Here is a 26010-nt window from a genome sequence, read left to right on the forward strand (position 1 = left end):
TCCGGGCAGTAGCCGCGTTGGCTGCAGAAGGTGGCGTGAGCCGAGGCCTCCTGCAACGTTCTGCAACCCAAGCCTGTCGCCATGGGGGACTCCCGGGACCCAGCCAGCGACCAGATGAAGCATTGGCAGGGGCAGCGGAACGCGCAGGTACACCCCGCGCCCTCCGAAAGCGGGGCGACCGCGAGTAACGGCCCCGAATTCCCGAGCGCGGCGATGTGCCGGGGCGGAACCCCTGATCGCGGCCTGGGGCCGGGGCCGGGGCCGGGGCCGGGGCCGGGGCCGGGGCCGGGGCCGGGGCCGGGGCCGGGGCAGCTTTTCCGTCCGGACCGAGTTGCGTTCGCGGGGCGGAGGGGAGAGGGTTCCCGCGGGCCTGCAGGGCTGGCTGGCTGGCTCTGGGTTTTGCACTTTTGCCAGGCAGGACAGAGGTCGCAGCTTCAGGGAGAAGTGGAGGCGCGTGGAGGGAGAGGCCGAGAGCTGCAGCTGCAAGGAAGGAAGTGGGGGTGGGGGTGGCGGGGCGCGGGGCCGGCTCTGTTTTGACCTTGCTCACGCAGTGATACAGGCTTTCGTGTTTGCGGGCTGCCGTGGGCTCAGGGACAGTGTTCTGTGCTCTCGCGGAACCCAGCACCCATGACGGTGACGGATACTTAGTACCGCACAGCATTTGAAGGACTAAAGGAAGGAATTTTACCTCCGTGATTTCATTTGCATCGGGAAAACATCGAGCCCAGCATTTGAGAGGTGGAAGCGACATTAGGGATTAATTCATGTGTGTTTTCACACGTATTCATTGAGAGCCTGCATGTGCCAGGCAGTGTGCTGGGAGGAGGCGTACAAATACCAGTGAAGCCAGAACTCTGACGTGGTGAAGCTCCAAGTCTCATCTGGGAGATAAGATAGACAATCAGACGATTATTTATTCCACTGTGGGGAGGGCTCTTATAAAGATAGTTATATAGGTATCTGTAAGGTGTAAAGGGAGAGGCTGACTTTGCCTGGCAGGCTTCCCAAAGCAGGTGACATCTGAATCAGACCTTCAAAGAAGAGTAGGATTTCACCCAATGGTGGTGGGTCAGGCATTCCTGGCCGGTACCCAGAGGCTTAAGGGGCATCTGTGAGGAGGTTGGATTACATGAGAGCACATCTGCTCTGAGCTTCCTTTTATCAACTTGGCCCAGAGAGTCTAAGGGACTTGCCCAGTTCTGGTGGTGGCTGGTGCATAGCAGAGAGAGGACTAGAGCTGAGCTTTCCCTCGCTCTTGCCTAGGGCTCTTTTTCAAAACTGGGTTACTAGTCCTGAAATGGGGTATTCATGCTGAGTGCTCATGGATTGCTTTATCGTTACTTTTCAGTTTGCGAGAAGGCTGCCCTTCTCCTCTAAGGGCCTGCATAATCTCTCGTCTCATCCTGGCCTTTATTGTATGCCAGTAGCTAGTTCAGTTTTTTTTTTTTTTAATTTATCTAGATTGTTGGAAGTATTACAGATGTCTCCCTCCCCCCCCCAGTTGACCCCCTTCACTCCGAACCTGTCTCCCCCCCCCCCCCCCGCCTTCACCACACTATTGTCTGTGCCCACGGGTTATGCATATATACATAAAAGTTCTTTACTTAATCTCTCCTCACCCACCCAACCAGTCTCCCTTCCCCTCTGAGATTCATCAGTCTGTTCCATGCTTCTATATCTCTGGATCTATTTTGTTAATCAGTTTATTTTGTTCATTAGGTTCCACATATGAGTGAGGTCATGTGAGTTTTTTATGAGCTTTTCATCAGAGCGAACCCGAGAGAGTTGGAGTCTTACTCATCAAGCACGTGCTCCTAGTTGTGGCAGAGTCAAGCCCACACCTCGGCTCTTGGAGACAGGACTCTCTCCATACCCAGTGGTTGCTACATCTTGGTTCACACAGAAGTTTGCATGAACACTCGGTGAACTGCAAAAGATACGGGCAATGTAATGAGTTTTACATAGAACAAAATTGACTCCTTTTGAAAGGATCCCCTTTATTCTGAGACTAGCTTGCCTCTGTCTTCATGGTTTGGGAGAATCATGAACTGTTTGTTAGATCATTGAGACGCTGCTGATGAGTTACCCTCCATGGTTTGCCCAGGTCAGACACAGCTGGCCCGCAAAGCACATCTGTACTTGGGGGACTCACGGTTGGAATGCTGCTGTCTCCTCTGCCCGTGGCATTGTAATACACTGTGTAATTGTCCCGATTGGAATGTCTTCGTACTCCTCCTTTTCGCTGCTCTGAGTGAAAACAGCTTATTTTTTTGAAATGGCCTTCACCCTGTGCCCCCCAAGAGGAATTTTGCATATGTCATAAAGCCTGTATAATTTTCCAGTGTTTTAGTATAAAAAAGTTTCTAACATTCAGAAAAGTTGAAAGAATTGTGCAGTGTATCTCCCTACCCTCTGGATTCTATACTGAACATACATGTTTTATTTCGTGTATTCTCTCTGTCTATCCCTCCATATACTCATTCTCCTACTTTTGGGGGGTGCATTTCAGAGTAAGTTGTAGATATCAGTAGACTTGACCCCATGAACACCAAGCATACACATGAACAGAATTCAATGTTAATGTTTTTAAGGTAAATACTTATACACAGAGAAATACACAAATATTAAGTGGATCATTCTGTGATATATACGCCTGTGAATCCTATTCCTTTATCAAGATATAGAAGATTATCACTGCCCTGGAAAGTTCCCTCATGCTGTTTCCCAGGCATTTCCTTCAATCCCTCTGCAGGCAACTACTGTTGATTTTCTTTTTTAACTTTCGATTTTTGTACTTTTTGTTAAAGCTTCATTCAGCAAAAGTGTTTTAAGACTGTGTTAGCTGGTTTGGCTCAGTGGATAGAGTGTTGGCCTGTGGACTGAAGGGTCCCAGGTTCGATTCCGGTCAAGGGCACATGCCTGGGTTGCGGGCTGGATCCTCAGTGAGGGGGTGGGAAGGAGGCAGCTGATCAATGATTCTCTCTCATCATTGATGTTTCGGTCTCTCTCTCCCTCTCCCTTCCTCTCTGAAATCAATAAAAATATTTTTTAAAAAAAGTGTTTTAAGACTAAAAAAGTGTTTTCAGATTCATTCATATTGTTGCATATATTAAACTTTATTTATTTATTTTTTTATTGCTGAGTAGTATTCTGTTGAATAATATACCATTTGTTTATCCTGGAGCTGGTTACCTGGGGTATTTTCAGTGTTTGGCTATTATGAATAAAACTGCTATGAAAAATCTTATGCAAGTCTTTTTGTGCACATATACTTTCATTTCTCTTAGGAAATACGTTGGCGTAGAGTTGCTGGGTCATAGAGTATGTGAATGTTTTAAAATATGTCTTTATTGATTTCAGAGAGGGGGAGGGAGAGAGAGAATAATCAGTGAGAGAGAACCATTGATCAGCTGCCACTAGCACAACCCCTAGTGGGGATCGAGCCCTGACTGGGAATCGAACCATGACCAGGAGGTTCACTGATTGACGCTCAACAATAATGAGCCACACTGGCCAGGCCAGGCTTTTCCTGCTAGCTATTCCGGTGGGTGTGAAGTGGTGTCCGAGTGCAGTTTTAATTTGCATTGTTCTGATGACTAGTGGTGCTGAGGAAAAGTAAACACAGAAACAAGAATTTGGAATTTGTTATTACCTTAACTTCTTTTTCCCCGAGTGGTTGTACCCTTTTATGCTTCCATCATCAGCGTGAGAGTTCTAGTTGCTCCACTTAATATTTGTGTATTTCTCTGTGTATTCTGTCGGCTTTTCGTGCCCATCTTTTTCTCTCTCTTACATGATGAGCCGGAGTGGTTTGAGGTTGAGGAGGGGGGTGAGTAGCTGCGGTCATTGAGGGCTTCGGGCTGAAGGAGGTCACCCCTTTGTGGACACATGACCTTTAAGAGTGCCCTGGGCATCGCTGTCTAGCTACAGAGGGTCAGGAGCATGGAGGAGTGTGTGTCAGAAGTGGTGCAGGTCACTTCTCATATTCCATTGGCCTGAACTCTGTCACATGACCACATCTAGCCCTGAGGGAGGCTGGGAAACATAGTCTACCTCTGTGTCCAGGTAGTTTACCCTATTGCATTATCCAAACCATACAAAACATGTTTGGTGAAAATCTATCCAGCCATTTTCTTGTGATGTGATGAAAGGCTGGATAGATTTTCATAATGTGTTTGTCTGCCTCTCCCTCCCTCCCTCCCTCCCTCCCTCCCTCCCTCCCTCCCTCCCTCCCTCCCCCTCTCTCTCTTCCTCTTTAAGGAAGGACATGATCTCTTTTTAAAGATTATGTCCTCTTTACTTTCTGACATGAAAATATTCTTTCTGTTAGAAAATTATGACAGTCATGGATTTTTAAAATCTCTCTTGCTTGGCCCACGCTTTTGCTCACATGGGCAGCGCTGTATCCGCATCCTCCTCCTCACTCCCCAGGCTGTGTTTACTTTTATTGGACTGTGCAAGCTTTACGTGTCGGAACTCCTGTCGGAGTGCACCATGCTGCCTTCTCCTCCTCCTTCAGGACCCAGGCGCAGAATGCCAAGCTGGGTGGATCCTCTGTTGGAACCAGAGTGTCAGCAAATGTGGAAGCAATTTATTGGGCGTCTTTCCTTGTGGTCAGATTTTGTTGCTGTGAAGTGAACTGGGAGTTTTGTAAACTTGAATAAGTGAGCGTCGAATCGGATATGTTCCTAGGTACGACTTGGACCGTCTTAAACATCTTTATTTCTCGTTCTCTCGGAATACATTGAGGGGAGGGAGGTGATGCTGCAGGGGTTCCCAGGCTCTTTGGTTGGAACTTAACCGGGAACTTCGTTGCTCACTGCTTAGAATGCCATGGGCTGGCTCTTCCACCGGGATACTTTGGCTTCCTTAGTGGCCTCTGCTCCCTTAAAGATGGGAGGCTTTGCATGTCTCAGGCCTTACCTTTTTAACCAGTTAACTGCCATGAGTCCAAAATGGAAACCATCCCACTTGCGTTTACAGCAGCTTAAAGGGTACAAAGGGTTAAGAAGTCTCCTTTTTTTACCTGGGAGAGAGGTTGGGTCTTAGCTCATTCTTTCCTGTCAGTGAGTCATAAGACAGTGCCTGCAGGGTCTCTGCATTTTTTTTTTTTTTTGAGTAATTGCATTGATGTGATGCTGCCGATATCTGGGATGGAGAAAGGGTAACTGATCATTTAATTCACTGTGCACATGTGCTTTCACTTCTCTTGGGAACTACCTAGGAATGGAATTGCTGGGTCATAGTGTCGGGGAGAGAGAGGGAGAGGGAGAGAGAGAGAGAGAGGCAGGCAGACACATGATGAGTAATGGAATAAACATTTCTAAGCTTCTATTTCTGTTTGTCGAAATCTAGAACACTTCATATGTTTTCTCCAGGTAAGAAAAGAGAGGCTGATTGCAAAAAATAAAATGAGCAATTCTGTGTGTTTTTTTTCCCACTTTATGTTTTGTTCTGTATTTTCTTTCTGAGTATTATGACCACTGTAGTTTCTATTACAAAAAGTAAAGGAATATTTTACATTTGTGGATCAATTATCCTTCATTTCTTGATCCTCTTTTTCTTTCTTCCTCTTATTCCCTACTTTTTTTTTTTAAAGGACCCTGCCAGTTCTCAGCGCTCCCAGACGTATTTAAGAAAGACAGTCTCAAGACAGAGAAAACCTCGTTTGCAATAGCTATTATTCCGTGCATTTTAACGATTTCATTTTCCAGAGTGTTATCCTAAATGCTTGCTGGTTATTGAAAACCACTAGCGATGTTGTGATCATTTCGTGTTGGCAACTCACCAAGAACAGAGGAAAAAAGTTCCCCTGGTGATTCCACGGATAGCTGGGGCTGAAAAATTAAGGTTTAAGTTTAAACTAAAGGTTAAATTGCACAAGTTCACTCCTTTTTCGGATTCATTTTTCTACTTTAAGTTTTAAATGGACGTGTACAGTGTCACATGTATTAGCACCTGTGTATCTGCAAAAGAGAGTGGTGCGATTGGCGGTGACTGTGGACCCTTAAACTGTTGTCCAGTTCGGAGGGTTTGCTGCTGGATGGGTAGGGAGAGGGCCTGACTGGATGCCTGCACGTCTGTCATGGCTGTGGGTCAGTTTCTCACAGCCAGTGAAGTGGTAACACACATGTGCTTCCACGTGTGCGGCCTGCATTTTGCAGACATTTAGCTCTTTTAATCCATGTATTTACTCTGGGAGGTAGTCATTTTTTTGTTCATTCTGCAGGTGAAAAGTTGCAACTCAGAAATAATAAGTCAGTAGCTAGTGGCTGCTCATCTGGTAACTGGCAGGGCTGGAAGTTGGGCCCAGGCTCTGTGGGGGCGGGACACAGGATTTCTCCATGGTGCCGAGTTGACCTCTTCCCATTTCACTGGGAGCAGAACGCTAGCAGCTAAGGGGATTGTATTAGTGGGTGTGAGGGTCTTCTTTATTAATTTTTCAAATTCCAAGATCTCTCTCTTTTTAAAAAATATATTTTTATTGATTTCAGGGAGGAAGGGAGAGGGAGAGAGTTAGAGAGAGAAACATCAGTGGTGAGAGAGAATCATTGCTCTGCTGTCTTCTGCACGCCCCCTAGTGAGGATCGAGCCCTCAACCCAGACATGTGCCCTAACCAGGAATCCAACTGTGACCTCCTGGTTCCTAGGTCTACACTCAACCACTGAGCCACGCCAGCTGGGCCCAAGATCACTTTTATTCGGTGCATTTTCCCGAAGAGCTCCCGGTACTATTATGGTTTAAGTGACTTCCCTCCCGTCTTGCCTTCTAGAGCAGAGGCAGATATTAACTGTATCTTAAGTTCAGGACGGATGCGCACTAAGTTATATTATCCGCTCCTGGTGGTGGAAATTCTGAGCGTAGTGCTTTTTGGGTAAGTGAGGTCGGTACCGTTAACTTTCCTCAGCAGACGGTTTTGAGTCGTTCTCCCGGGACAGAGGTGGTGTAGCTTTGTTTCACCCACACATCTCCCCTGCCTTCCTGTGAGGGGGCCGTGGAGAGGCGGTTGTCGGAGTCAGAGATGGAGCGTGTGACGATGGAACAAGGGTCATGTGGGGCTTAGAAAAACGCTGCTCCCACCCTAGAGAAGGGACAGCTTCGGATGTCGCTGAAATCGGAGAATTGAGTGGATTAAAACATGCTTGATTATGGTAAAATAACCTATTGTTCTTCAGAGACATTTGACATCTTTAGAAAATTACTACTGTTTTCCATCTTACCAGTAACAGTTTGTTTTCAGTGACAATGAAAGCTGTTGACCTTTCCTACTTGGGGAATGGAAAAGAAATGTTGCCAACCTGGTGAGGCCGAAACGGCCCTGGTGAAGTTGGGACGGCCCCGGTGAGGCCGAAAGGACCCTGGCGATGTACGGCACCGGCAGGGTCAAGACGGCCCCAGTGAGGTTGAAATGGCCCCGGTGGGGTAGGGATAGCCCCGATGAGGTCGGGACGGCCCCAGTGAGGTCAAGACGGCCCAGGTGAGGACGAAACGGCCCTGGTGAGGCTGGGATGGCTCCAGTGAGGTTAGGACAGATAATGGGGACCAGTATAGACTGATGAACAGGGTAGATGCAGAGGCAGAGCAGCATTGGACAGACTGTCAAACTACAGTGGGAAGCCTGGGGAGGGTTTGTGGGGGTGGTTAAGAGATCAACCTAAGGACTTATATGCATGCACATAAGAATAACCAATGGACACAAGACACTGGGGGGTAGGGGAGGCCGGGGGAATGTCAAGGGGGGGGGGGGAAGGAGACATATGTAATACTCTTTGTAATACTTCAAGCAATAAAAATTATTAAAAAAAAAGATTTAGGAAAAAAAAAAAGTGTTGCCGATAGCTGGGATACACACTGCTTGAGGGATATGGGCAGGGTGGCCCACTGTGACATCCGTAGTGTAATAAAGCATGTGTGAGTGCTGAGTACCGCGCTCACTGCCATGGCTTCTCAGAGACCACCTTCTCGCTCTTTGTTTGGACACTCGGTGTTAAGAACGTATGATCCCTTCTTTGGGGATCCTTAGCTGGGGGTGGAGCCTGATGACTGGATTTGCAACAGGAGCTGAGCAGGTTCGCAGGTTATTTATCTTCCTGTTCTTCAGAGCAGACTTCTTAGCAGATTGGGGTTGAGATTTCTCAAGGACTTCTGAGACCTGATTATAAATTCCAGGCAATGGCCTGACTTGTATTTTAGTACTTTGGACACAAGAAATGTAAAGAGTTTGGGTAGAAAGTATGAACATTGCAAAATGATGTACCTATGGCAGTGCAAATGACCGTCTTTTAAAATTATTATTATTATCACTTTTTATTTTGTACTGACTCGCCTGCACTCTTTTCCTTTCATGTTTGCTTAGAAACCTGATGTCCTCACCACCGGGGCCGGTATTCCAATAGGGGACAAACTTAATATTATGACAGCAGGGCCCCAGGGGCCCCTCCTGGTTCAGGATGTGGTTTTCACCGATGAAATGGCTCACTTTGACCGGGAGAGGATTCCTGAGAGAGTCGTGCATGCTAAAGGAGCAGGTGAGAGCTGTGTCCACTTGTTGTCAAAGGGTTGTTTCAGAACACTGGCGTTAAAAATGATTTCTCATTTCATACAAGTGCCAGATCTCCATCCCTGGGAGAAAGGAAAAGGTGTCCATCAAAATAGGAATTAGTAGTTACGTGATGCTCATTTCCCTGGATGGAACATTATGTATAAAATACTTTGTTTTATTGAAAACAAAAGTAATCTCCCTTTTCTGCCATTACGCAGTTTAGTGAAGAAATACAAATATGATATACAGACATGGACATAGCATAACTACGTTTAGATGTTGCACTAACTGAATAAACAATGGCACAGACTGTGCAGAATTGAGGATAGTTGGGTTAGGATGGTGGGTTTGTGGTGATTTTTCCTTTTTTGTTCAAAATATCTGTAAAACGTTTACCTTGCTTTTAATTACAGAAACAAAAGATGGAGGTGGTATTGAAAAGAAAGCTAAAAACTCAATAGGAAAAAGGAAGCTTGATAGAAAGGAAGAAACAGTCTTTCTCTTAGCTGCTTACTTGGACTTCCCTGATTTTTTTATTTCCTCTTCTTCCATCTTCTCTAGTTTTTTCATTTGTTTTTTTTGGCCTGGCTTTCCATGGTGACTTGGGTGTGTTGTGCGGTTTGTTGTTTGGCGCTGTGCTGTCCTTCCTAAGTGTTTATTCTTGCTTTCCCTGCGTTTTCTTCTCTTCTCCTGTTCTTTTCTCTTCTAGGTCCTCCCTGTACTTCAAGGCCCTCTCAGGCCCTGTGTCCTTGGGGCCACCTTGATCAGTTACTGCCAGCCCCACCCCTGTCTTCCTGCTCTTGGCTCCAGCTGCACAGCCCTCAGTTTAGCACTGTAATAGGGCTTTGACTTTTACTCCTGTCACTTTGTGTTTGGACACCTCCCCTTGGCCTAGCATCAGGAATGCCATATTGGTAGGTGATACAGGAGTTTGCGCTCTACAAATGCTGTTGGTTTAAATTGATTTCATATTGGAGGCTCCCAGAAGGCCCGTTTCAAGGCTAACCCATCAGTTTCTCTGGTCGCCCAGATGCCTGTTGAGGGCCTGATAGTCTGAGTGACGGGCTCATGAGAATGTCTGTGTCTTTCTCGTTAGGGGCCTTTGGCTACTTTGAGGTCACGCACGACATCACCAAATACTCCAAGGCGAAGGTGTTCGAGCATATTGGAAAGAGGACTCCCCTTGCAGTTCGATTCTCCACTGTTGGTAAGTCAGCCTGTTTGCGGGACTTGTATTCCCGCACCTTATTTGGGGCATTTGTAACGTAATTTCAAGAAAACCTTGTTAAGAAGACAGAAAACAGACACTTCTTCAAATTATTGCCACGTGTTACAGTAGAAAAAATACCGTGCAACATGTAGGAAGTTACTTATATATCTCTTTGTTGAGGTCTAAGGAAATCACACTTGATCCAGGAGGTCACGGTTTGATTCCCACGGTCATGGGTCAGTCCATGCAATGCTGTGCCATTTGGAAAGAACTTTGCCACAAGTGGTTGCCTCAGATGGAAGCATGGAGTTGGTGCTCCAGTAACCACGATGACAGCTGCCCTTTTTTGAGAATCAACTCCACACCACCTATGCTTTACGGACATTAGCTGTAATCTAATGTGTAGTTTTACTTTGCAGAGAGGGATTATTTCTGTTGCAGAGAGGTTAAGTGATTTTTCTCATGTCACGGAGCTAGTGAGAATTACATCTGCCAGGCTACATCTTAACACACCACAATGCTGTGATTCTGTTCAATCTGTTTAGCACTTTTAAAATTCTTTGGAATGCAAATCTAAATGAAATCAAGAATAAGAACCTATATGTCAGCTCATTTTCTTAATATGAAACTCGTAATTCTTCTAACTTGTGTTCTCTTTGCTCACCACCTTATCTTCATAATTATTCTCTCCCCTTATTTTAATTTAAATTTTAATTTCCTGTTCGAACAAAGCTTTCTCATTATGTTGGATGAATAATCTTTTCAGCTGTTATTACATACACGGGCAGACCTCCGGATATTGTGCTTTCGGTTCCAGGCCATCCCAATAAAGCAGTTATCACAATAAAGCCGGTCATAGTCTTTTTGCTGGTGGAGGGTCTTGCCTTCCATTTGTAAAAATCGAAACATCGGTGCTATAAAGTGCAATAAGGCGAAAGCGCAATAAAATGGGGTATGCCTGTCTTGCTCTCCATTAATTCTTTTGTTTAATTTGTAGACCAACTTAGCTGGTGGGTGGTAGAAATAATAACCTAGGCACTTCCACACCTAATTTACGTCTAGGAAATGGATTGGAAAGGCTAGGTATCAGCGTTTCTTTATGACTCTAGGCTTCTTGGGGGCAAAGTGCTCTGCTTCTGCTTTATTTTCCCCATTTGAATCTTCTAGCTGGAGAATCGGGCTCAGCCGACACCGTTCGTGACCCTCGTGGGTTTGCAGTGAAATTTTACACTGAGGATGGTAATTGGGATCTTGTTGGGAACAACACCCCCATTTTCTTCATCAGGGATGCCATATTGGTAGGTGATAGTGTATTTTGCACTCTACAAATGCTCGTTGGTTTAAATTGATTTCAAATCCTCTGTATAGATTGGCATTTGAGGGGCAGTCCTGGGAAAGACAGGAAGAAGAGAATTCGGTCGAAGGGATTGCCTTCTAAGACACATCTTTCTGTAGTTAATGTCTTATAAGATCAAATTATGACAGTTACCATTGGGCTTGGATTTGGCATTTTAGTCTTCACTGACTTAATGGGAATAGTCCAGTTTTCCTTGCAGAGCATGGAAGATTAATAAAAACATGCACTTTGCCCTAGAAACAGGAGGAGGGTAAATTTAATGTTAGGGTTTAGCAGTTTAAAATTCTAGGATGCTGTTCGGAATTATAATCCATAAACCTAGCAACAGGCATTGAATAATATTCGATACCATAATTCCTGTAAGCGTAATTTGTTTTTTATTCTCTCTCTCTTTTTCCATTTAGTTCCCGTCCTTCATCCACAGCCAAAAGAGAAACCCTCAAACGCACCTGAAGGACCCGGACATGGTCTGGGACTTCTGGAGCCTGCGTCCTGAGTCTCTGCATCAGGTGGGAACACTGCTTGTCCCTTAGGTCACAATATGGCGCCTGGGAGGGAACTGGGATCATGCCTCAGAGTGCGTTTCTCCAGTTTTGACTGTTTCATTGGAATTGGTTTCTGACTTTCTTTTTGGGAGGCTTACTCAGATTTCTTGATCTTGAATAATTTTATAATGACCGATCTTATTAATCTTGCCCTGATCATAGACCTTAAGTGATGCTAGAAACATTATCCATTGATATTTAGTAATATTAAGGATTAAAATCTCTAGTATGAAATATTAGGGAAATGAGGGGAAAGTAGTGCTAAACAAATTTACTATTAAAATAAATCTTAAATAGCAAGTTAGGCTAGTTTTCAGGTTTATTTTAGTGTTTCTTTGTAGAGGTTAATGATTTATCTGTCATTCTGCTTTAAAAGTCTTTTTTTAAAAAATAAATGATGGTAATGGTAACCCTTCTTGTGGGTACTTGGTTAGTATGTTTCACGCTAGGGACTTTCTGGACATGTAGGAGTGTCTTAGAAACCTAGGATGTTTTAATTTAAATGGAAAAATATTTTTGTTCCTTAGGTCTCCTTCTTGTTCAGTGACCGGGGGATTCCAGATGGACACAGGCACATGAATGGATATGGGTCTCATACTTTCAAGCTGGTTAATGCGAATGGAGAGGCAATTTATTGCAAATTCCATTATAAGGTACATGCTTTCCTTTGGGGCAAGGGATAAAAGGCTCCCACCACCCACATCTCGTTACTTCTGCGGGTTAGGCAGAGATGCAAAAGATCAAGGCCTCTCCAACCTTCCCCTTACTTCCACCCCCAAGGATGAGAAGTATTTATCTATTTGATTAGTACCCTGAATCTTTTGTTTTCTGCCACCTGTTCACCTGCTTAGTCAGAAGAACTGTGTGTAGTCTCCTTTTCATGTGGCTAGAAGACGACACAGCTGCTGTCCATTATCAAGCTTTCTTCTCCTTCTGGACCCTGGGCTTTCTGCCATACATATTTGGGAAAATGTTTTTTTTTGTGCTGGCTTTCTGGTATGGGCAGGTGCACATTGAAATTCTTTTCTCCCTGGAGAGGGGAGATCTAAGGTTTTTATTTGGGGTCAAAAGTAATAAGATATTACAGGCCTCCCGAGTAGGCCAATGGAGATTTCTATCTGGTTGAGCCTAGTTCTCTGGAGTGCTTTGTTGGAGTTTTAGAGTCAAGCCTTTGCAAACAGTGAAGTATCACGCTTTGCCTTTCCTAGCCCTTAGGCATTGTTCTGAACATAGATATATATTGGGGTCCAGTAGGGGACTACGGCAGAAGTGGGGCATTCTGTCGGCAATACCTAGCTCACCGTTACTTTCCAAATCCGATGCTATCTTTCCAAATACATTTCTCCTAACATTTTAATTCATCCATCCATGTATTTAGCATTTATTGAGGGTATATGGCGAACGAGGAAAATAAGTAAAATCAATTACAAACGTCAGAAAACAAAAATTCTGTTTTTTAAATTTACTTTCGTACGATCAGTTACCTTTGGGGAAGTTTTTGAGAACCTTTTAATTAACGGAAATGTTTTAAAGGGCTCTCTCTTAATCTTGCCATTTGTTAGAATAAGCAGTGTCCCATGAGAAATCCAGAAGGTTATTAGAAAACCTCTGGTTGTTTAAGAATTTGTTTCCAAAACTCCTGCTAAAATAAGAAGAGACAGAAGTGGACTCATGACAGATGGCGTCTCCCTGTTAATGACCTCACAAAGACCTGCTTTCTTCTGTCCTGTCTTAATATTTACCAGAACAACTTACTAGTATGTAGGTATATCAAACAGAAAAACCGTCACTCCTCTTTATACTTATGACTTGGATCTATAATCTTTGGCAAGGCATACGTTGGTTTGTGACTGGCTTGAACATGGCCCATGGGCTTGTCATTGCCAAAAGAAGTGTTAGAGTAGTACTAAATCCGTGGTCGGCAAACCATGGCTCGCAAGCCACATGCGGTTCTTTGGCCCCTTGAGTGTGGCTCTTCCACAAAATCCCGCATGCGGGTGTGCACATACAGTGTGACTGAAACTTTTTGGCCCATGCGCAGAAGTTGGTATTTTGTGGAAGAGCCGGTAGTTTTTGGAAGAGCCACACTCAAGGGGCCAAAGAGCCGCATGTGGCTCGCGAGCTACGGTTTGCCGACCACTGGACTAAATGATTGTATCTGGGACGGCTGGCATGGTTGGTGGCTTTGCAGTTAGACCAGTCCGAACTCAGATTTTCCTTCTTCTAGATAACTGTGACTTGGGCATGTTATTAAAACTTCTCTGAGCTCCAGTTTTGTATCTATAAAATTGGGATAATAATACCTGCTGTCCATGGTCCTGGAGAGATGGGCTTGCTTATGGGTCTGTTCAGCAGAGGGCCTGAGGTAACCTGAGAGCTACATAGATTCATGTCTTGGTGATTCTGAACTAAGAGAACTCATTATATATATATATATATATATATATATATATATATATATATATATATATTATTGATTTTTTACAGAGAAGAAGGGAGAGAGATAGAGAGTTAGAAACATCGATGAGAGAGAAACATCGATCAGCTGCCTCCTGCACATCTCCCTACTGGGGATGTGCCCGCAACCCAGGTACATGCCCTTGACTGGAATCAAACCTGGGACCCTTCAGTCCACAGGCCGACACTCTATCCACTGAGCCAAACCGGTTTCGGCCTAAGAGAACTCATTTCTAAGCCCAACAGATTTAATTAAAATCAGGAAGGTGTTGCAATATTATTGCACAATTTAATGTGTTAGCTCTCTGGATGATCTGCCGATGCGAACCTCCATTTTTTAAGTCCTGGCTTTATTTCTAATAGTAGGAAGGGTTCAAATCTTGCCTCTGGCTAGAGAGTTGGGATTTCTGTGGTCGTAATGGGTTAGTCTTTCAGAGTTGGTTTTTGCTAAGGAAGTCTTTCCATGGAGCTTGGCGTGATGGAGATCTTTAGATTAAGATACAGGTGGGAAATTTATTAAAGATCAGTATGGTATGAGATAATAGGAGCACTTGTGCAAGTGACTTAACTTCTTTGGATCTTGTTTGGAAAGTCAGAATACTAATTTTATCCACTCATAGTCAGAGAACTGCTTCAGAGTGGCTGTACTGAATGAAGTTCTTTCAGGTCTGTGAACTATGATTCTATAATTTCTTTAAAGAAAAAAAGGAAGAGTATGGGGGTGTAGGAATACTAGCTGAGTACAATCTCGTAATTGACTTGAGCTATTAAAAGAAAATTTAAAAATTTCTTCATGCAAAAAGAAAATTTTTTAATTTTCTTATTTGTTCATTTAAAAAATACATTTTGATTTTTTCTGACTTGAAAAGTAGCATGAGTATAAAAATTCAAATAGCAACCACTCTGGAAAACCGTTTTGAAGTTCCTCAAGAAATTAAATGTAGAATTACCATATGACCCAGCAACTCCATTTTGAGATATTTACTAAAAAAATCCACTGAATTGAACACTTTAAAATGATAAATTTTATGCCAAATGTTTTTATGGGGCTTGTCTGAAGACATTAATACAGCACTCTTTATATGGGAGAAAATTAAAAATAAACTGTATGTCAACAATTTAAAAAATTTAAATAGTATGGAATAATAAAGGGAAGGATATGACTAATTTTAATATGAATTGCAGAGATGGATTCCCTAGACATTTAAAAGAATCAGATTAAGTAGAATTTCTTGTTGAAAAATTCATATTTGTGTCAGATTTGAACAGTGGGATTCCAGTTAGAAGGGAAGGCCAGTCTCTGAGTAGTGTTACTCAGAATCCTACAATGAATTCCTGACTGACTAGAGTTCGCTAACTGTGCCAGTAAGTTTCAGTTTGAACGTTTTCTTTTGTTCTGTAGACGGACCAGGGCATCAAAAACCTTTCGGTTGAAGAGGCAGCAAGACTCTCCCACGAAGATCCTGACTATGGCCTCCGGGATCTCTTCAATGCCATCGCCACAGGCAACTACCCCTCCTGGACTTTTTACATCCAGGTGATGACCTTCAGTCAGGCAGAAAGTTGTCCATTTAATCCGTTCGATGTTACCAAGGTAAGTCAGTTAACAACTAAGCGGTTTTCTTCTTTAAGTCTCTTTGTACCTAATCTTAACAAATTTCCAGTCAAACACTCATCATGGCAGGGAAGTCTTTCCCAGCATCTTGCTTCTAGTTCCCGATTGTAAGCTCTTGAATTCGCCTAGGTCAGGGGTGGGCAACTTTTTTGTGAGTGCATGACAAAACCAGCAAAATCTCTGATTCAGAATTCTTCTGCGTGCCAGCCCTTATTTTTTGAGAACATGTTACACCTACTTGATATCTCTTAAGGTGTATGTATGTGAAGAACCTTGAAGAAATAATAAAATTCATTTGAGCGACAAAAACACTATATGGTGATGAAAAATACATTTATTTTTAATGTATACATGTACACTGATAGTCCGACAGAAAACTTTATGACTCCGTTTGATATTATCAGTGGGACTTTTGCTGCTGCATCACTGATGACAGAGATTTTACATCAGGTTTATATTTCATGGCCTTCAGAGATATGCACGAGCTACTACTTTCATCCGTCAGGCTACTCCTATTACGAGACTTAACAAAATTCATCACTGAAAACAAAGATTCACAATTGTAAATGGAAGATTATAAGAGAGGGTTTTGCGTGCCAGCAAAAGTTACTGGCGTGCCATGTTTGGCACGCGTACCAGGGGTTGCCCACCCCTGGCCTAGGTGGCTTGTGATACATTGTTGTTGTTTTTTATTCTCACCCGAGGATATGTGTTTATTGATGTTTAGAAAGAGGAAGAGGGAGAGAGAAACATCGATGTGAGAGAGAAATAGCGATTGGTTGCTTCCCATAGGTGCCCCAACCAGGGATCTAACCCGCAACCTAGGTATGTGCCCTGACCTGTAATTGGACCCACAACCTTTTGGTTTATGGGGTGATGCTCCAACTAATTAGCCACCTGGCCAGGGCTTGATATATTGCTATTAGCAGGGAGCAAGTTTTGAAAAGCTGATGTACTTTTGCCCAGGGAAAGTGTCAATATTTACTGTTCACTGTTGTGAAAGATTTAACCAATGCACTTATCTTAAGTTCTTATCATCTTATTGGATTAAACATTATTATTTTTACTTATCATCACTGGCTTCATTCTATTTGAAAGCTGTCATTTTTTGTGGGTGCTTTAATTTGCTTCAGTTGGTTGTCTGGTAATTGTGAATATCACATTATTTTTAGGTTTGGCCTCACAAGGACTACCCTCTTATCCCCGTTGGTAAAATGGTCTTAAATCGGAACCCAGTCAATTACTTTGCTGAGGTTGAGCAGCTGGCCTTCGACCCGAGCAACATGCCGCCTGGCATTGAGCCCAGCCCTGACAAGATGCTTCAGGTAAACCTGTGGATCGGGAGGTACTGAGGCAGGAGTACCTGCAGGTATACGCATGCGCACGGGTACACACACACACACACACACACACACACACACACACACTCAAACACACCCTGGAATTTGGTGTGATCTTTTGTATGAAGAATTAACTAGAACATCACTTAAACTTTAACCTGGGTCCTTAGCTTTTGTGGGACTGACTGGAACATTCTGAGATGGACATTACAGTATAAACTACATTTCATGGTAAAGTCCCTGAGTGTGCTAACACTGACATTTAGTCCCTTAATCTTCAAGAAGTTATGTTAGAAAATGCCACAGGTATTTGTAGGGTATAGAAAGCACTCGCTGTTCAGTCTGTAACTGAAAGTAGGGAGTATTTTTTAGTTGATTATAACACCTTGGTCACATTGATTTTATTCATTTCCTCTTCAATGGTGATGCTTGAAGAGACCCGGACATGGCTTTTCCATCTGTAAAAAGACCGGACATGGTTTTTCAAACTAAATTTATTGTTGTCAGTGGTGAAAGGCAGTGGGTTAATTTAACCATTCATCTTGGTAACGAACCTAGGCATTCGGTCCTTTTTCTTCACTCTCCGATATGCCCTTTTGAGTGTACAAAGAGTGAAAACTTTCCTGTGGGCTAGACATTATAGGAGAATAATTGACTTAACAGTTACTGAGTAAACCAGTCCTTTTGGATTTTGGACTGTGATCATGAAACAGAAGTGAAAGCTTGCACCCGGGTCAGACTGCAGTGACTGATGGCTGCTGCTGGACGCGTGTGGTTCCAGTTCAGGTGTCACTCTTTTTTTAAAAAAATATATGTTTATTGATTTCAGAGAAGAAGGGAGAGGGAGAGATAGAAACATCAATGATGAGAGAGAATCATTGATCGGTTGCCTCCTGCATGTCCCCTATTGGGAATTGAACCCGCAACTCGGTCATATGCCCTGACCAGGAATTGAACCTTGACCTCCTAGTTCATAGGTTGATGCTCAACCACTGAGCCACACAGGCTGAGCAGGCACCGCTCTTTGGAGGCACGCTAAGAGTTCCCTGTTCTATTGAATAATAACTTTTTTCACTTTGACATTGAGAACATCTGAGACTTTTATAGAAAATACGTTTTTCAATAGTTTTAGTTATATTAACTAATGTACATTGAATACCTACCGTCGTGTACAGTTGATTTTGTAGAATTTTGCTTCTTTTCGTTACTGCTCACAGTGTCCGTGTCATTTATGACTGCAGGGCCGCCTTTTTTCCTACCCTGACACTCACCGCCACCGCCTGGGACCCAACTACCTTCAGATCCCTGTGAACTGTCCCTACCGTGCTCGAGTGGCCAACTACCAGCGTGACGGCCCCATGTGCGTGGTCGACAACCAGGGTAGGCCTAAGACTCTCGGCTCCCTGGGAGGGCGAGGGGCACTGCTGAGCAGAGGGTGGGACAGTGGTTTCCAGCCTGGCCCCGCGGGACCTCCGGCTCTAGGAAGGGGCTCACAGAGGCACTCCTGCCAAACACATAATTTTTGCCCAGCAGCAAAGGTCTAAACTGTCTGAGGACTCTCCATACTGTTGTATGTTTTATTGAGAATTCCACCTCTGGCTTTCCTTGCTATCCATCCTGTGGTGAGAGGCAGGGAGGAAGAACTTGCACAGTGACTGTAGTAGAGTCACGTCTAACATAGGGGTTAGGTGTTAAAGACTCTTCAGAAGTGGACAATTCCTTACATTACCCTGGCTTTCATTTCTCTGAGCTTCTGCCGGGCTGTGGAGGAGAAGTCTAGCTAGAACTTGGAGGGGGTAGGGGGAGCTAGAAAATAGGGGATGCAGAGGAAAATGAAAGGGTTCTCCCCACTGTTTTTTGTCAAGTGAATATAGTTGAATTCATGTAAATCAACTGGTGAGATGAGACTCGGCTGCATTTTGGTTTTTGGAGCTCATTTGTCACATTTATGGGTTTTTTTCTCTTTAAGTTACACTTTTGGGTGCCATGTACAAATAGCATCTATTTCTAATTATTGTTCTAATTAGAGAATGCTTAGTGAATGTTTTTTCCTTTTAATGTTCCACAGTTTAGTAGAGATCGTGGTTTCCTTTTTTATTTTTATTTTTAGGACGTGTGTTTTAGTAATAGGCTGCTTACATTGATCTTTTCAGAAATTTTACTATTCAGTTATATCTATAGCCCTAGGTGTCTATATTCAAACAAAGTTAATTTTTTCTAAATAAGGATTTTACATGTGCCCTAAAGGAAATTTGGAAACTGTAAGATAAAAGGGAGAAGAAAGACCCACTTGCGGTCCCAACCCCCACAGGCCACAACGGTTCCATTTTGTTACATTTCTTGCCAGTCTTTTATGAATTTTTTTATACATTTACGATTGTTTTGCATATATAATTTTGGGCCTTGCACTTGTTACTATTATCACTAAGCCTTTTCCATTATTTAACAAGTTTATATGCTCACTAACCGATTACATTGGGGGGTTACCCTGTTTCTGCTCTCTGAGGTTTATAGAGGTATGGAGTGTGTTATCGCCCAAAGTAATTGATACTTCTTGTGTTTGTCTTGTGCATCTTTTTTCTAAAGTGATTTTTTTTATTTCATTCGTATCCTTTGGTCCTTTGTTATTGAGACTGGCTATTACTGAGAATTGTTCACTTGTGAAGAGTCAGAGAAGTTCATGCATGTTTTGGAACTTCATTAGTAAGTAATAGCTTCTTTCTCTCTCTCTCTCTCACCTGAGGATATTTTCCCATTGATTTTTAGGGAGAATGGGGGAGAGGGAAAGACAGAGAGAGACATCAATGTGAGAGAAACACATCGACTGGTTGCCTCCTGCACGAGCCCCGACAAGGGCCTGGGCCAGGGAGGAGCCTGCAACCTAGGTACGTGCCTTTGACCGGAATCGAACCTGGGACCCTCTGGTCCGCAGGCTGACGCTCTATCCACTGAGCCAGACCAGCTAGGGCAGTAATTGCTTCCTGTTTACCATTCTAGTGGTATACATGTGGAAAACAGTGTGTGTACAACCTTTGCCTCCTTGTTTTAAAAGTGTAACATTTGGGCTGTGCTCTTAAAGCTCAGTGAAAGTGCTTAATTGTTCCCAGGAGTCAATGACTTGAAGACAACTCCCACTTTGAGTAAAGGCCAGAGCTTATTTGGAAATAGAACTTAAACATTACTCAATTGGGCACATTTTGAAGAACTCGCACTTAATGCAGAAAACCACTGCGGTGGCTGGTTATTGGGGCACTTTGCTTTCCATGGAGATGTGGTTGGCCTGCAATGCATTTCTGGAGCTAATGACTGGGCTCCATAATCATGTGCTGTCCTCCCTCCTTCTGCATGCACTTGATCGATGTGAAAGGAGGCACCTCTTAATTATCCGCTCTGGGCAGTCAATGTATTCTGGCAATGTGCTGGGTAAAATCCCAGCCCCAGACTGGTTTGCTCAAGCCATTTAGCATGTTTCTAAGCCCCTCCTGTAGGCAGTTGTGTGCGCAGATAATTCAGGCTTCTGCTAATATCGGCTAAAGCAGAGTGGAGTTAGAAAAATAAATATGCCAAAATGGGAGGGTGGGGGGGGGGGGAGGGGAGCTTCATTTTTTTTTTCCAGAAGTCATAAAATTTTTTGATTATATTTTTCACTTCTTTTCCTATAAGTCCAGATAAATGATGCTGATATACTAGGAATATATCAAAGTTTTAAAAATTCCTATTTTATTTATCTTTGGAGAGAAGTCAGAGTGAAGTAGAATTGAATAAAGTCATAATAATACAGGAGAGATACTCGAGGATCCAAAAGCCTTAACGAAAAGCAAAGCAGAGCTGTGTCATGGGAGTATAGTGTGTGCTGGAATGGAGGAGACAAACGACCCAGAGTTCTAATCCCTGACCTACCACTAATTACTGCGTAGCTTTGCAGCGGTTAAGATCTCAGGGCTCAGTCATTGAAGGAGCGGAGCTGGAACTTGGAGTTGCTCCCAAGAATTCTGTGACTCAGTGTTGGAATCGAACCTGAGCCCGCATGAAATCCTAAAGTTTGGAACGTGTCCTTGGGTCTCATTTTCTATTGGGGGGGGGGGGGGGGGCGGCGGGGGTGTCAAATCAAACCTGAAGAAATGTATTTGTACTGACAAGCATCAGATTTCACAGATCCGATCATTGACGTGTTCAAGGGGAATTTGAGATCTCTTCATTAAGACCTAGAGCAGTAGTTCTCAACCTTCCTAATGCCGCGACCCTTTAATACAGTTCCCATGTTGTGGTGACCCCCAATTTCATTGTTACAAATTGAACATAATTAAAGCACCGTGATTAATCACAAAAACAATATGTAATTATATATGTATTTTCCGGTGGCCTTAGGCGACCCCTGTGGGGGTCGCGACCCACAGGTTGAGAACCACTGACCTAGAGTGAGGCAGCCCATGCGAACGTTTGGAAGATGGCAGTATTCTCTAAGAATCTGAGTATTGCCTGTGGGTAAATATGGTGCATTAAAAATAACATGTGCATGACAAGTAGATGTATGTGTATGCATGTATGTATGTATGTGCATGTGTGTATACATATACTGTACATGTAATTGAATGTATTTCATATTGCATTGTATGTGGACTCCCTTCATTTTTTCTCCCCTTAGTGAATCTGTGTGGTTTGCCTTTAAAGGTGGTGCTCCCAACTACTACCCCAACAGCTTCAGTGCCCCGGAGCATCAGCCGAGGCTGGCCCTGGAGAGCAGCACCCGCGTCTCCGGGGAGGCGCGGCGCTACAACACTGCCAACGATGATAACGTCTCTCAGGTAGCGCCTTCTTTGTCTGCTAGGGGAGTCTGCCAGTTCCCCCTCTCAACGTGTCTAACAGGTCTCCTGTCGAATCCAGGGAAGTCATCTCTAATCGTACACCAGTCCCTTTACTGGGCGGAGTGGGAGAGCTGTGTTACTCTGCTCTCTCAGTACGAGGGATGCTTCATTTCAGTTCTCCCAAATGTCACCTAAGGTACAGTGGGGGCCATTGGGGAAGAAGTGAGTCCATGGCAATCTAAGAAATGGGCAAGTTAAGCTTGAGGGTAGCAAATCTCAGAATCCGGGCAGGGCTGGCAGATTTAAGGGACTAGAGCTGGATTCAAAATAGCTCTGGGAGCCTCAGTAGCGGGAGTGGAGGTGTGGGGCGTCCCGTTCACATGACTCTCTTACTCTCCCTCCATCTGTTTTTGCTTTCGAAGCTTTTCTCCTCGTTGCCTCATAGCTTCTGTTGTGACATGGCTGCGGTTTTGCCACCACCGTGCTTGATTTCAGAAATGAGCAGAGGCTCTTAGAACTCATGCCTGGCACTTAGCTCCTGTTTTCAGTTTTAATCTATTACTATTAATTTTAGCGGCAAACCCAATAATCTAAGGAAAATATCACTTAACATCTATCTTCTCCAAGAAATCTTGGCTTTTGAATAACTAAGGATATAAATGAATGAGTTTCTTTTTTCCCTCTGGTTCTGGGTGAATTGAACAAAGGTTGTGCTAACTGGATATTTGATGATCATTTGCACAGTCTGGACTTCTCAGTATGAAGAGTGTGGTGCGATTTTTAACTGTAGGCTATGCCTTATACTTTATAAGCGATTTATTAGCAGTGACTACAAAAGACATTATTGAATAGCAGTTATGAGCTATTATCAACAACTGAATTCCTCCTAGTTTGCTTAAAATAAAACAAAAAGTGAAGAACTCAACACAAACGACAGTTTTAACTGTAATTTAAGATTATTCTTAACTTCTAAAAACTTCCATTCTTCCGCAAATGGAAAGTCTCACTTTTTCACCTAAAAGTGGCATCTGGGTGAGTTTTGCGTGGGATAACGCGGTGATTCCACTGCGCCCACCCTGTGTATGTTCGCTGGGCAGGTGCGGACGTTCTATACGAGTGTACTGAACGAGGAGCAGAGGAAACGGCTGTGTGAGAACATCGCGGGCCACCTGAAGGACGCCCAGCTGTTCATCCAGAGGAAAGCGGTGAGTGAGACCTTGGCAGCTGAAGGGCGGCCTCTGCTGGCTGGAGAAGAGAGTGCAGCTGCGAGAGAACCCGTAAAAGGAAGTGTCCTTTCTATTTTCTTTGAGCCAAATGGACTTAAGAAAATGGGAACTAAGCCCCACTCAGCCTCTGATTACTTTCTCTCCAGTGGATATGGCATATCTCCTGCGGAGAGCCAGACAGTTGCCCCGTGAGGTAGCTGGGGCAGGTTGGATCTTAACTTCTTGATGAGAATGACTTGGGCACAGCGTGTAAGGAGCAAACTCTTCGAGTTCTTCTCACATGTGCCGAAGCTGTAAGGCTTCCTGTGGATTTATGATGCCCCTTCTCATCCTGCTGCCTGCTGGGGCCCAGCCCAGCAGGGAATTCCTGCTTGAAGTGTGTGTGGAATTGCCCAGCACGTGGCCATGACTTTGTATATTTTAAATTCAGGCGGCGTCTGGGCCCGTTTCTGAATACAAATCTCTGTAACTTGTGTTCCCTGAGGTCGGCTCTCTGCACGCAGTCAGCGCAGCTTGCCTCCTGTGCGTTTTCTCACGGGCGTGTGTGAGGGAGGTGCACTATCTGACTCACCTTGTGGGCGGTGGGCACGCGCAGAAGAACGGCCTGTCTCAGGTTGTGCAGTGCCCGTCAGCGTTGGCACCGGACCCCAGCCTTACTCTGTGTTGTGGACCGCTGTGTGGTTCCACTTCCCGAGGAAGCATTCCTTCTCCCCGGAGTGAACGCCACGAACCAGACGCTGTCCTGGGGGGGACTAAGGTAATGTCTCCGTTTATTTTCAGGTCAAGAACTTCAGCGATGTCCATCCTGACTATGGGGCCCGCATCCAGGCTCTGTTGGACAAGTACAACGCCGAGAAGCCTAAGGTGAGCCCAGAGCGGGCCGGCTGAGGCAGAGCGTGTGTGCCTGGGCTAGACGAGGCATCGTGTGGTTTCCTTCTAGGATGGCTCTCCGCAGGCACAGCTATTAGATTTCTTAAAGCAGCTGTTCAGAAACTCACTTGAGATCTAAAGAACTCACCTGCAAAACACGTACTCTTTATTTTAGCTCTGGACAATATAAGGCAGTTTAAGGTGAATGAGTTCTGAATTGTTGTTATTTTTATTTGAGCACAAATGAAAGTTCAGATAAATACCAGGTTGCTGCTGCCCAGCGAGCTAATTAATCTGTTGGTCTTCTTTTAAAACAGAACGCGATTCACACCTTTATGCAGCACGGGTCTCACCTGGCTGCAAGGGAGAAAGCGAACCTGTGAAGGTCGGGGCCCTGGTCTGGAGCCGAGCTGCTCTCCGCCTGTGAAGCAAAACATGGAATTCACACCCATAATCCACTCACCCACTCACCGCTGGATAGATTCTGCTGTGCTAGATGTGCAAACGCAAGTCTCTCAGATGATGATCCTGTTTCCATAGCAAATAATGTAATAATGACTTTTAATGAAAATGAAGGGAGCGATGAAGATTAGGGCTTAAGAATCATTAAAAAAACAACAACATGTGTTTGCTTTGGACAATTGGTTGGATTCTTCACTTGAAATGATCAGAATGAAAGTTTCTAGCAGAAATATAACTTTGGTAAGAAAAAAACATCTTGGTGAAATTAGTATGTTTACATATCATCTCATGGCCTATTATTTAAAAATATGGTTGTTATATATATGAAGAAAAGATAAAGATAAGCCACTCAGAATTTTTAATTTTTCTGAGTTCCTAATAGGAAAAACACATTTTTAACACCTTGGTGGTGTCTTTTGAAGATAACCTCAACACCATCATGGCTTAATGCTTATTTCTGCTTGGAACTGATCAGATTTATAAAAACAACAACTTGGAATTACATTTATGCTAATACTGCATTGATTTTACAGCAGACCGATTTATAATTATTACATTTTTACAATAAAATAATCTGTTCATAAGACTAGAGGAGTGGTATTTGATTTCTTTCGGCTCCATATATAACTTGGGATGTCCCACCAAACTCTTTTTTATTTATTTATTTATTTATTTATTTATTTTTTATTAGTTAAGCAATTACAAATGTGTCCTCATCCCCCCCTTTAACCCCCAACCTCCCCCCCACACACAAACTCGTGCTCCCATCCCCCCGTTGTCCATGTCCATTGGTTTGGCTTATATACATGTATACAAGTCCTTCTGTTGATCTCTTCCCCTTACCCCCGCCCTCCCCTACTTTCCTTCTAGGGATTGATAGCCTGATCGCTGTTTCTCAGTCTTTGGGTCTGTCCTTTTTCATCAATCTATGTTGTTCTCTATAATCCACAAATGAGTGAGATCATGTGGTATTTATCTTTCTCTGACTGGCTTATTTCACTTAGCATAATGCTCTCCAGTTCCATCCATGCTGTTGCAAAAGGCAAGAGTTCCTTTTTTTTTACCGCAGCATAGTATTCCATTGTGTATATGTACCACAGTTTTCTAATCCACTCATCTGCTGATGGGCACTTAGGCTGTTTCCAAATCTTAGCTATGGTGAATTGTGCTGCTATGAACATAGGGGTGCATATATCCTTTCTAATTGGCGTTTCTGGTTTCTTGGGATATATTCCTAGGAGTGGGATCACAGGGTCAAATGGGAGTTCCATTTTTAGTCTTCTGAGGTAGCTCCATACTGTTCTCCACAGTGGCTGCACCAGTCTGCATTCCCACCAGCAGTGCAGAAGGGTTCCTTTTTCTCCACATCCTCTCCAACACTTGTTGTTTGTTGATTTGTTGATGATAGCCATTCTGACAGGTGTGAGATGATAACGCATTGTTGTTTTGATTTGCATCTCTCGTATAATTAGTGACTTTGAGCAGGTTTTCATATGTCTTTCTGCCTTCTGTATGTCCTCTTTCGAAAAGTGTCTATCTAGGTCCGTTGCCCATTTTTTTATTGGATTGTTTATCTTCCT

The 26010-nt window shown here is 43.8% G+C and overlaps 1 protein-coding gene across 1 annotated transcript; it reads left to right on the plus strand.

Annotated features, from left to right (window-relative positions):
- On the plus strand, positions 1-25021 carry CAT (catalase). The gene is made up of 13 exons (XM_081099909.1): positions 1-147; positions 8358-8529; positions 9640-9750; positions 10921-11051; positions 11515-11619; positions 12183-12308; positions 15515-15706; positions 16900-17052; positions 18309-18447; positions 21739-21872; positions 22970-23077; positions 23879-23962; positions 24286-25021. Exons 1-13 carry the CDS (start codon positions 82-84, stop codon positions 24349-24351), a joined length of 1587 nt encoding a protein of 528 aa, XP_080956035.1. The 5' UTR covers positions 1-81; the 3' UTR covers positions 24352-25021.
- The last annotated feature ends 989 nt before the right edge of the window (positions 25022-26010 follow it).

This window comes from Myotis nattereri, assembly GCF_964212035.1.
Source record: "Myotis nattereri genome assembly, chromosome: 9".
NCBI lineage: Eukaryota > Metazoa > Chordata > Mammalia > Chiroptera > Vespertilionidae > Myotis > Myotis nattereri.

Bases quoted from the DNA above. Each gene is read 5' to 3' on its own strand.
- CAT (XM_081099909.1), top strand. From the start codon at position 82: ATGGGGGACTCCCGGGACCCAGCCAGCGACCAGATGAAGCATTGGCAG. The intron at 9,751-10,920 runs GTAAGTCAGCCT...TGAATCTTCTAG, and splicing joins AGTTCGATTCTCCACTGTTG to CTGGAGAATCGGGCTCAGCC. The intron at 23,078-23,878 runs GTGAGTGAGACC...GTTTATTTTCAG, and splicing joins TGTTCATCCAGAGGAAAGCG to GTCAAGAACTTCAGCGATGT.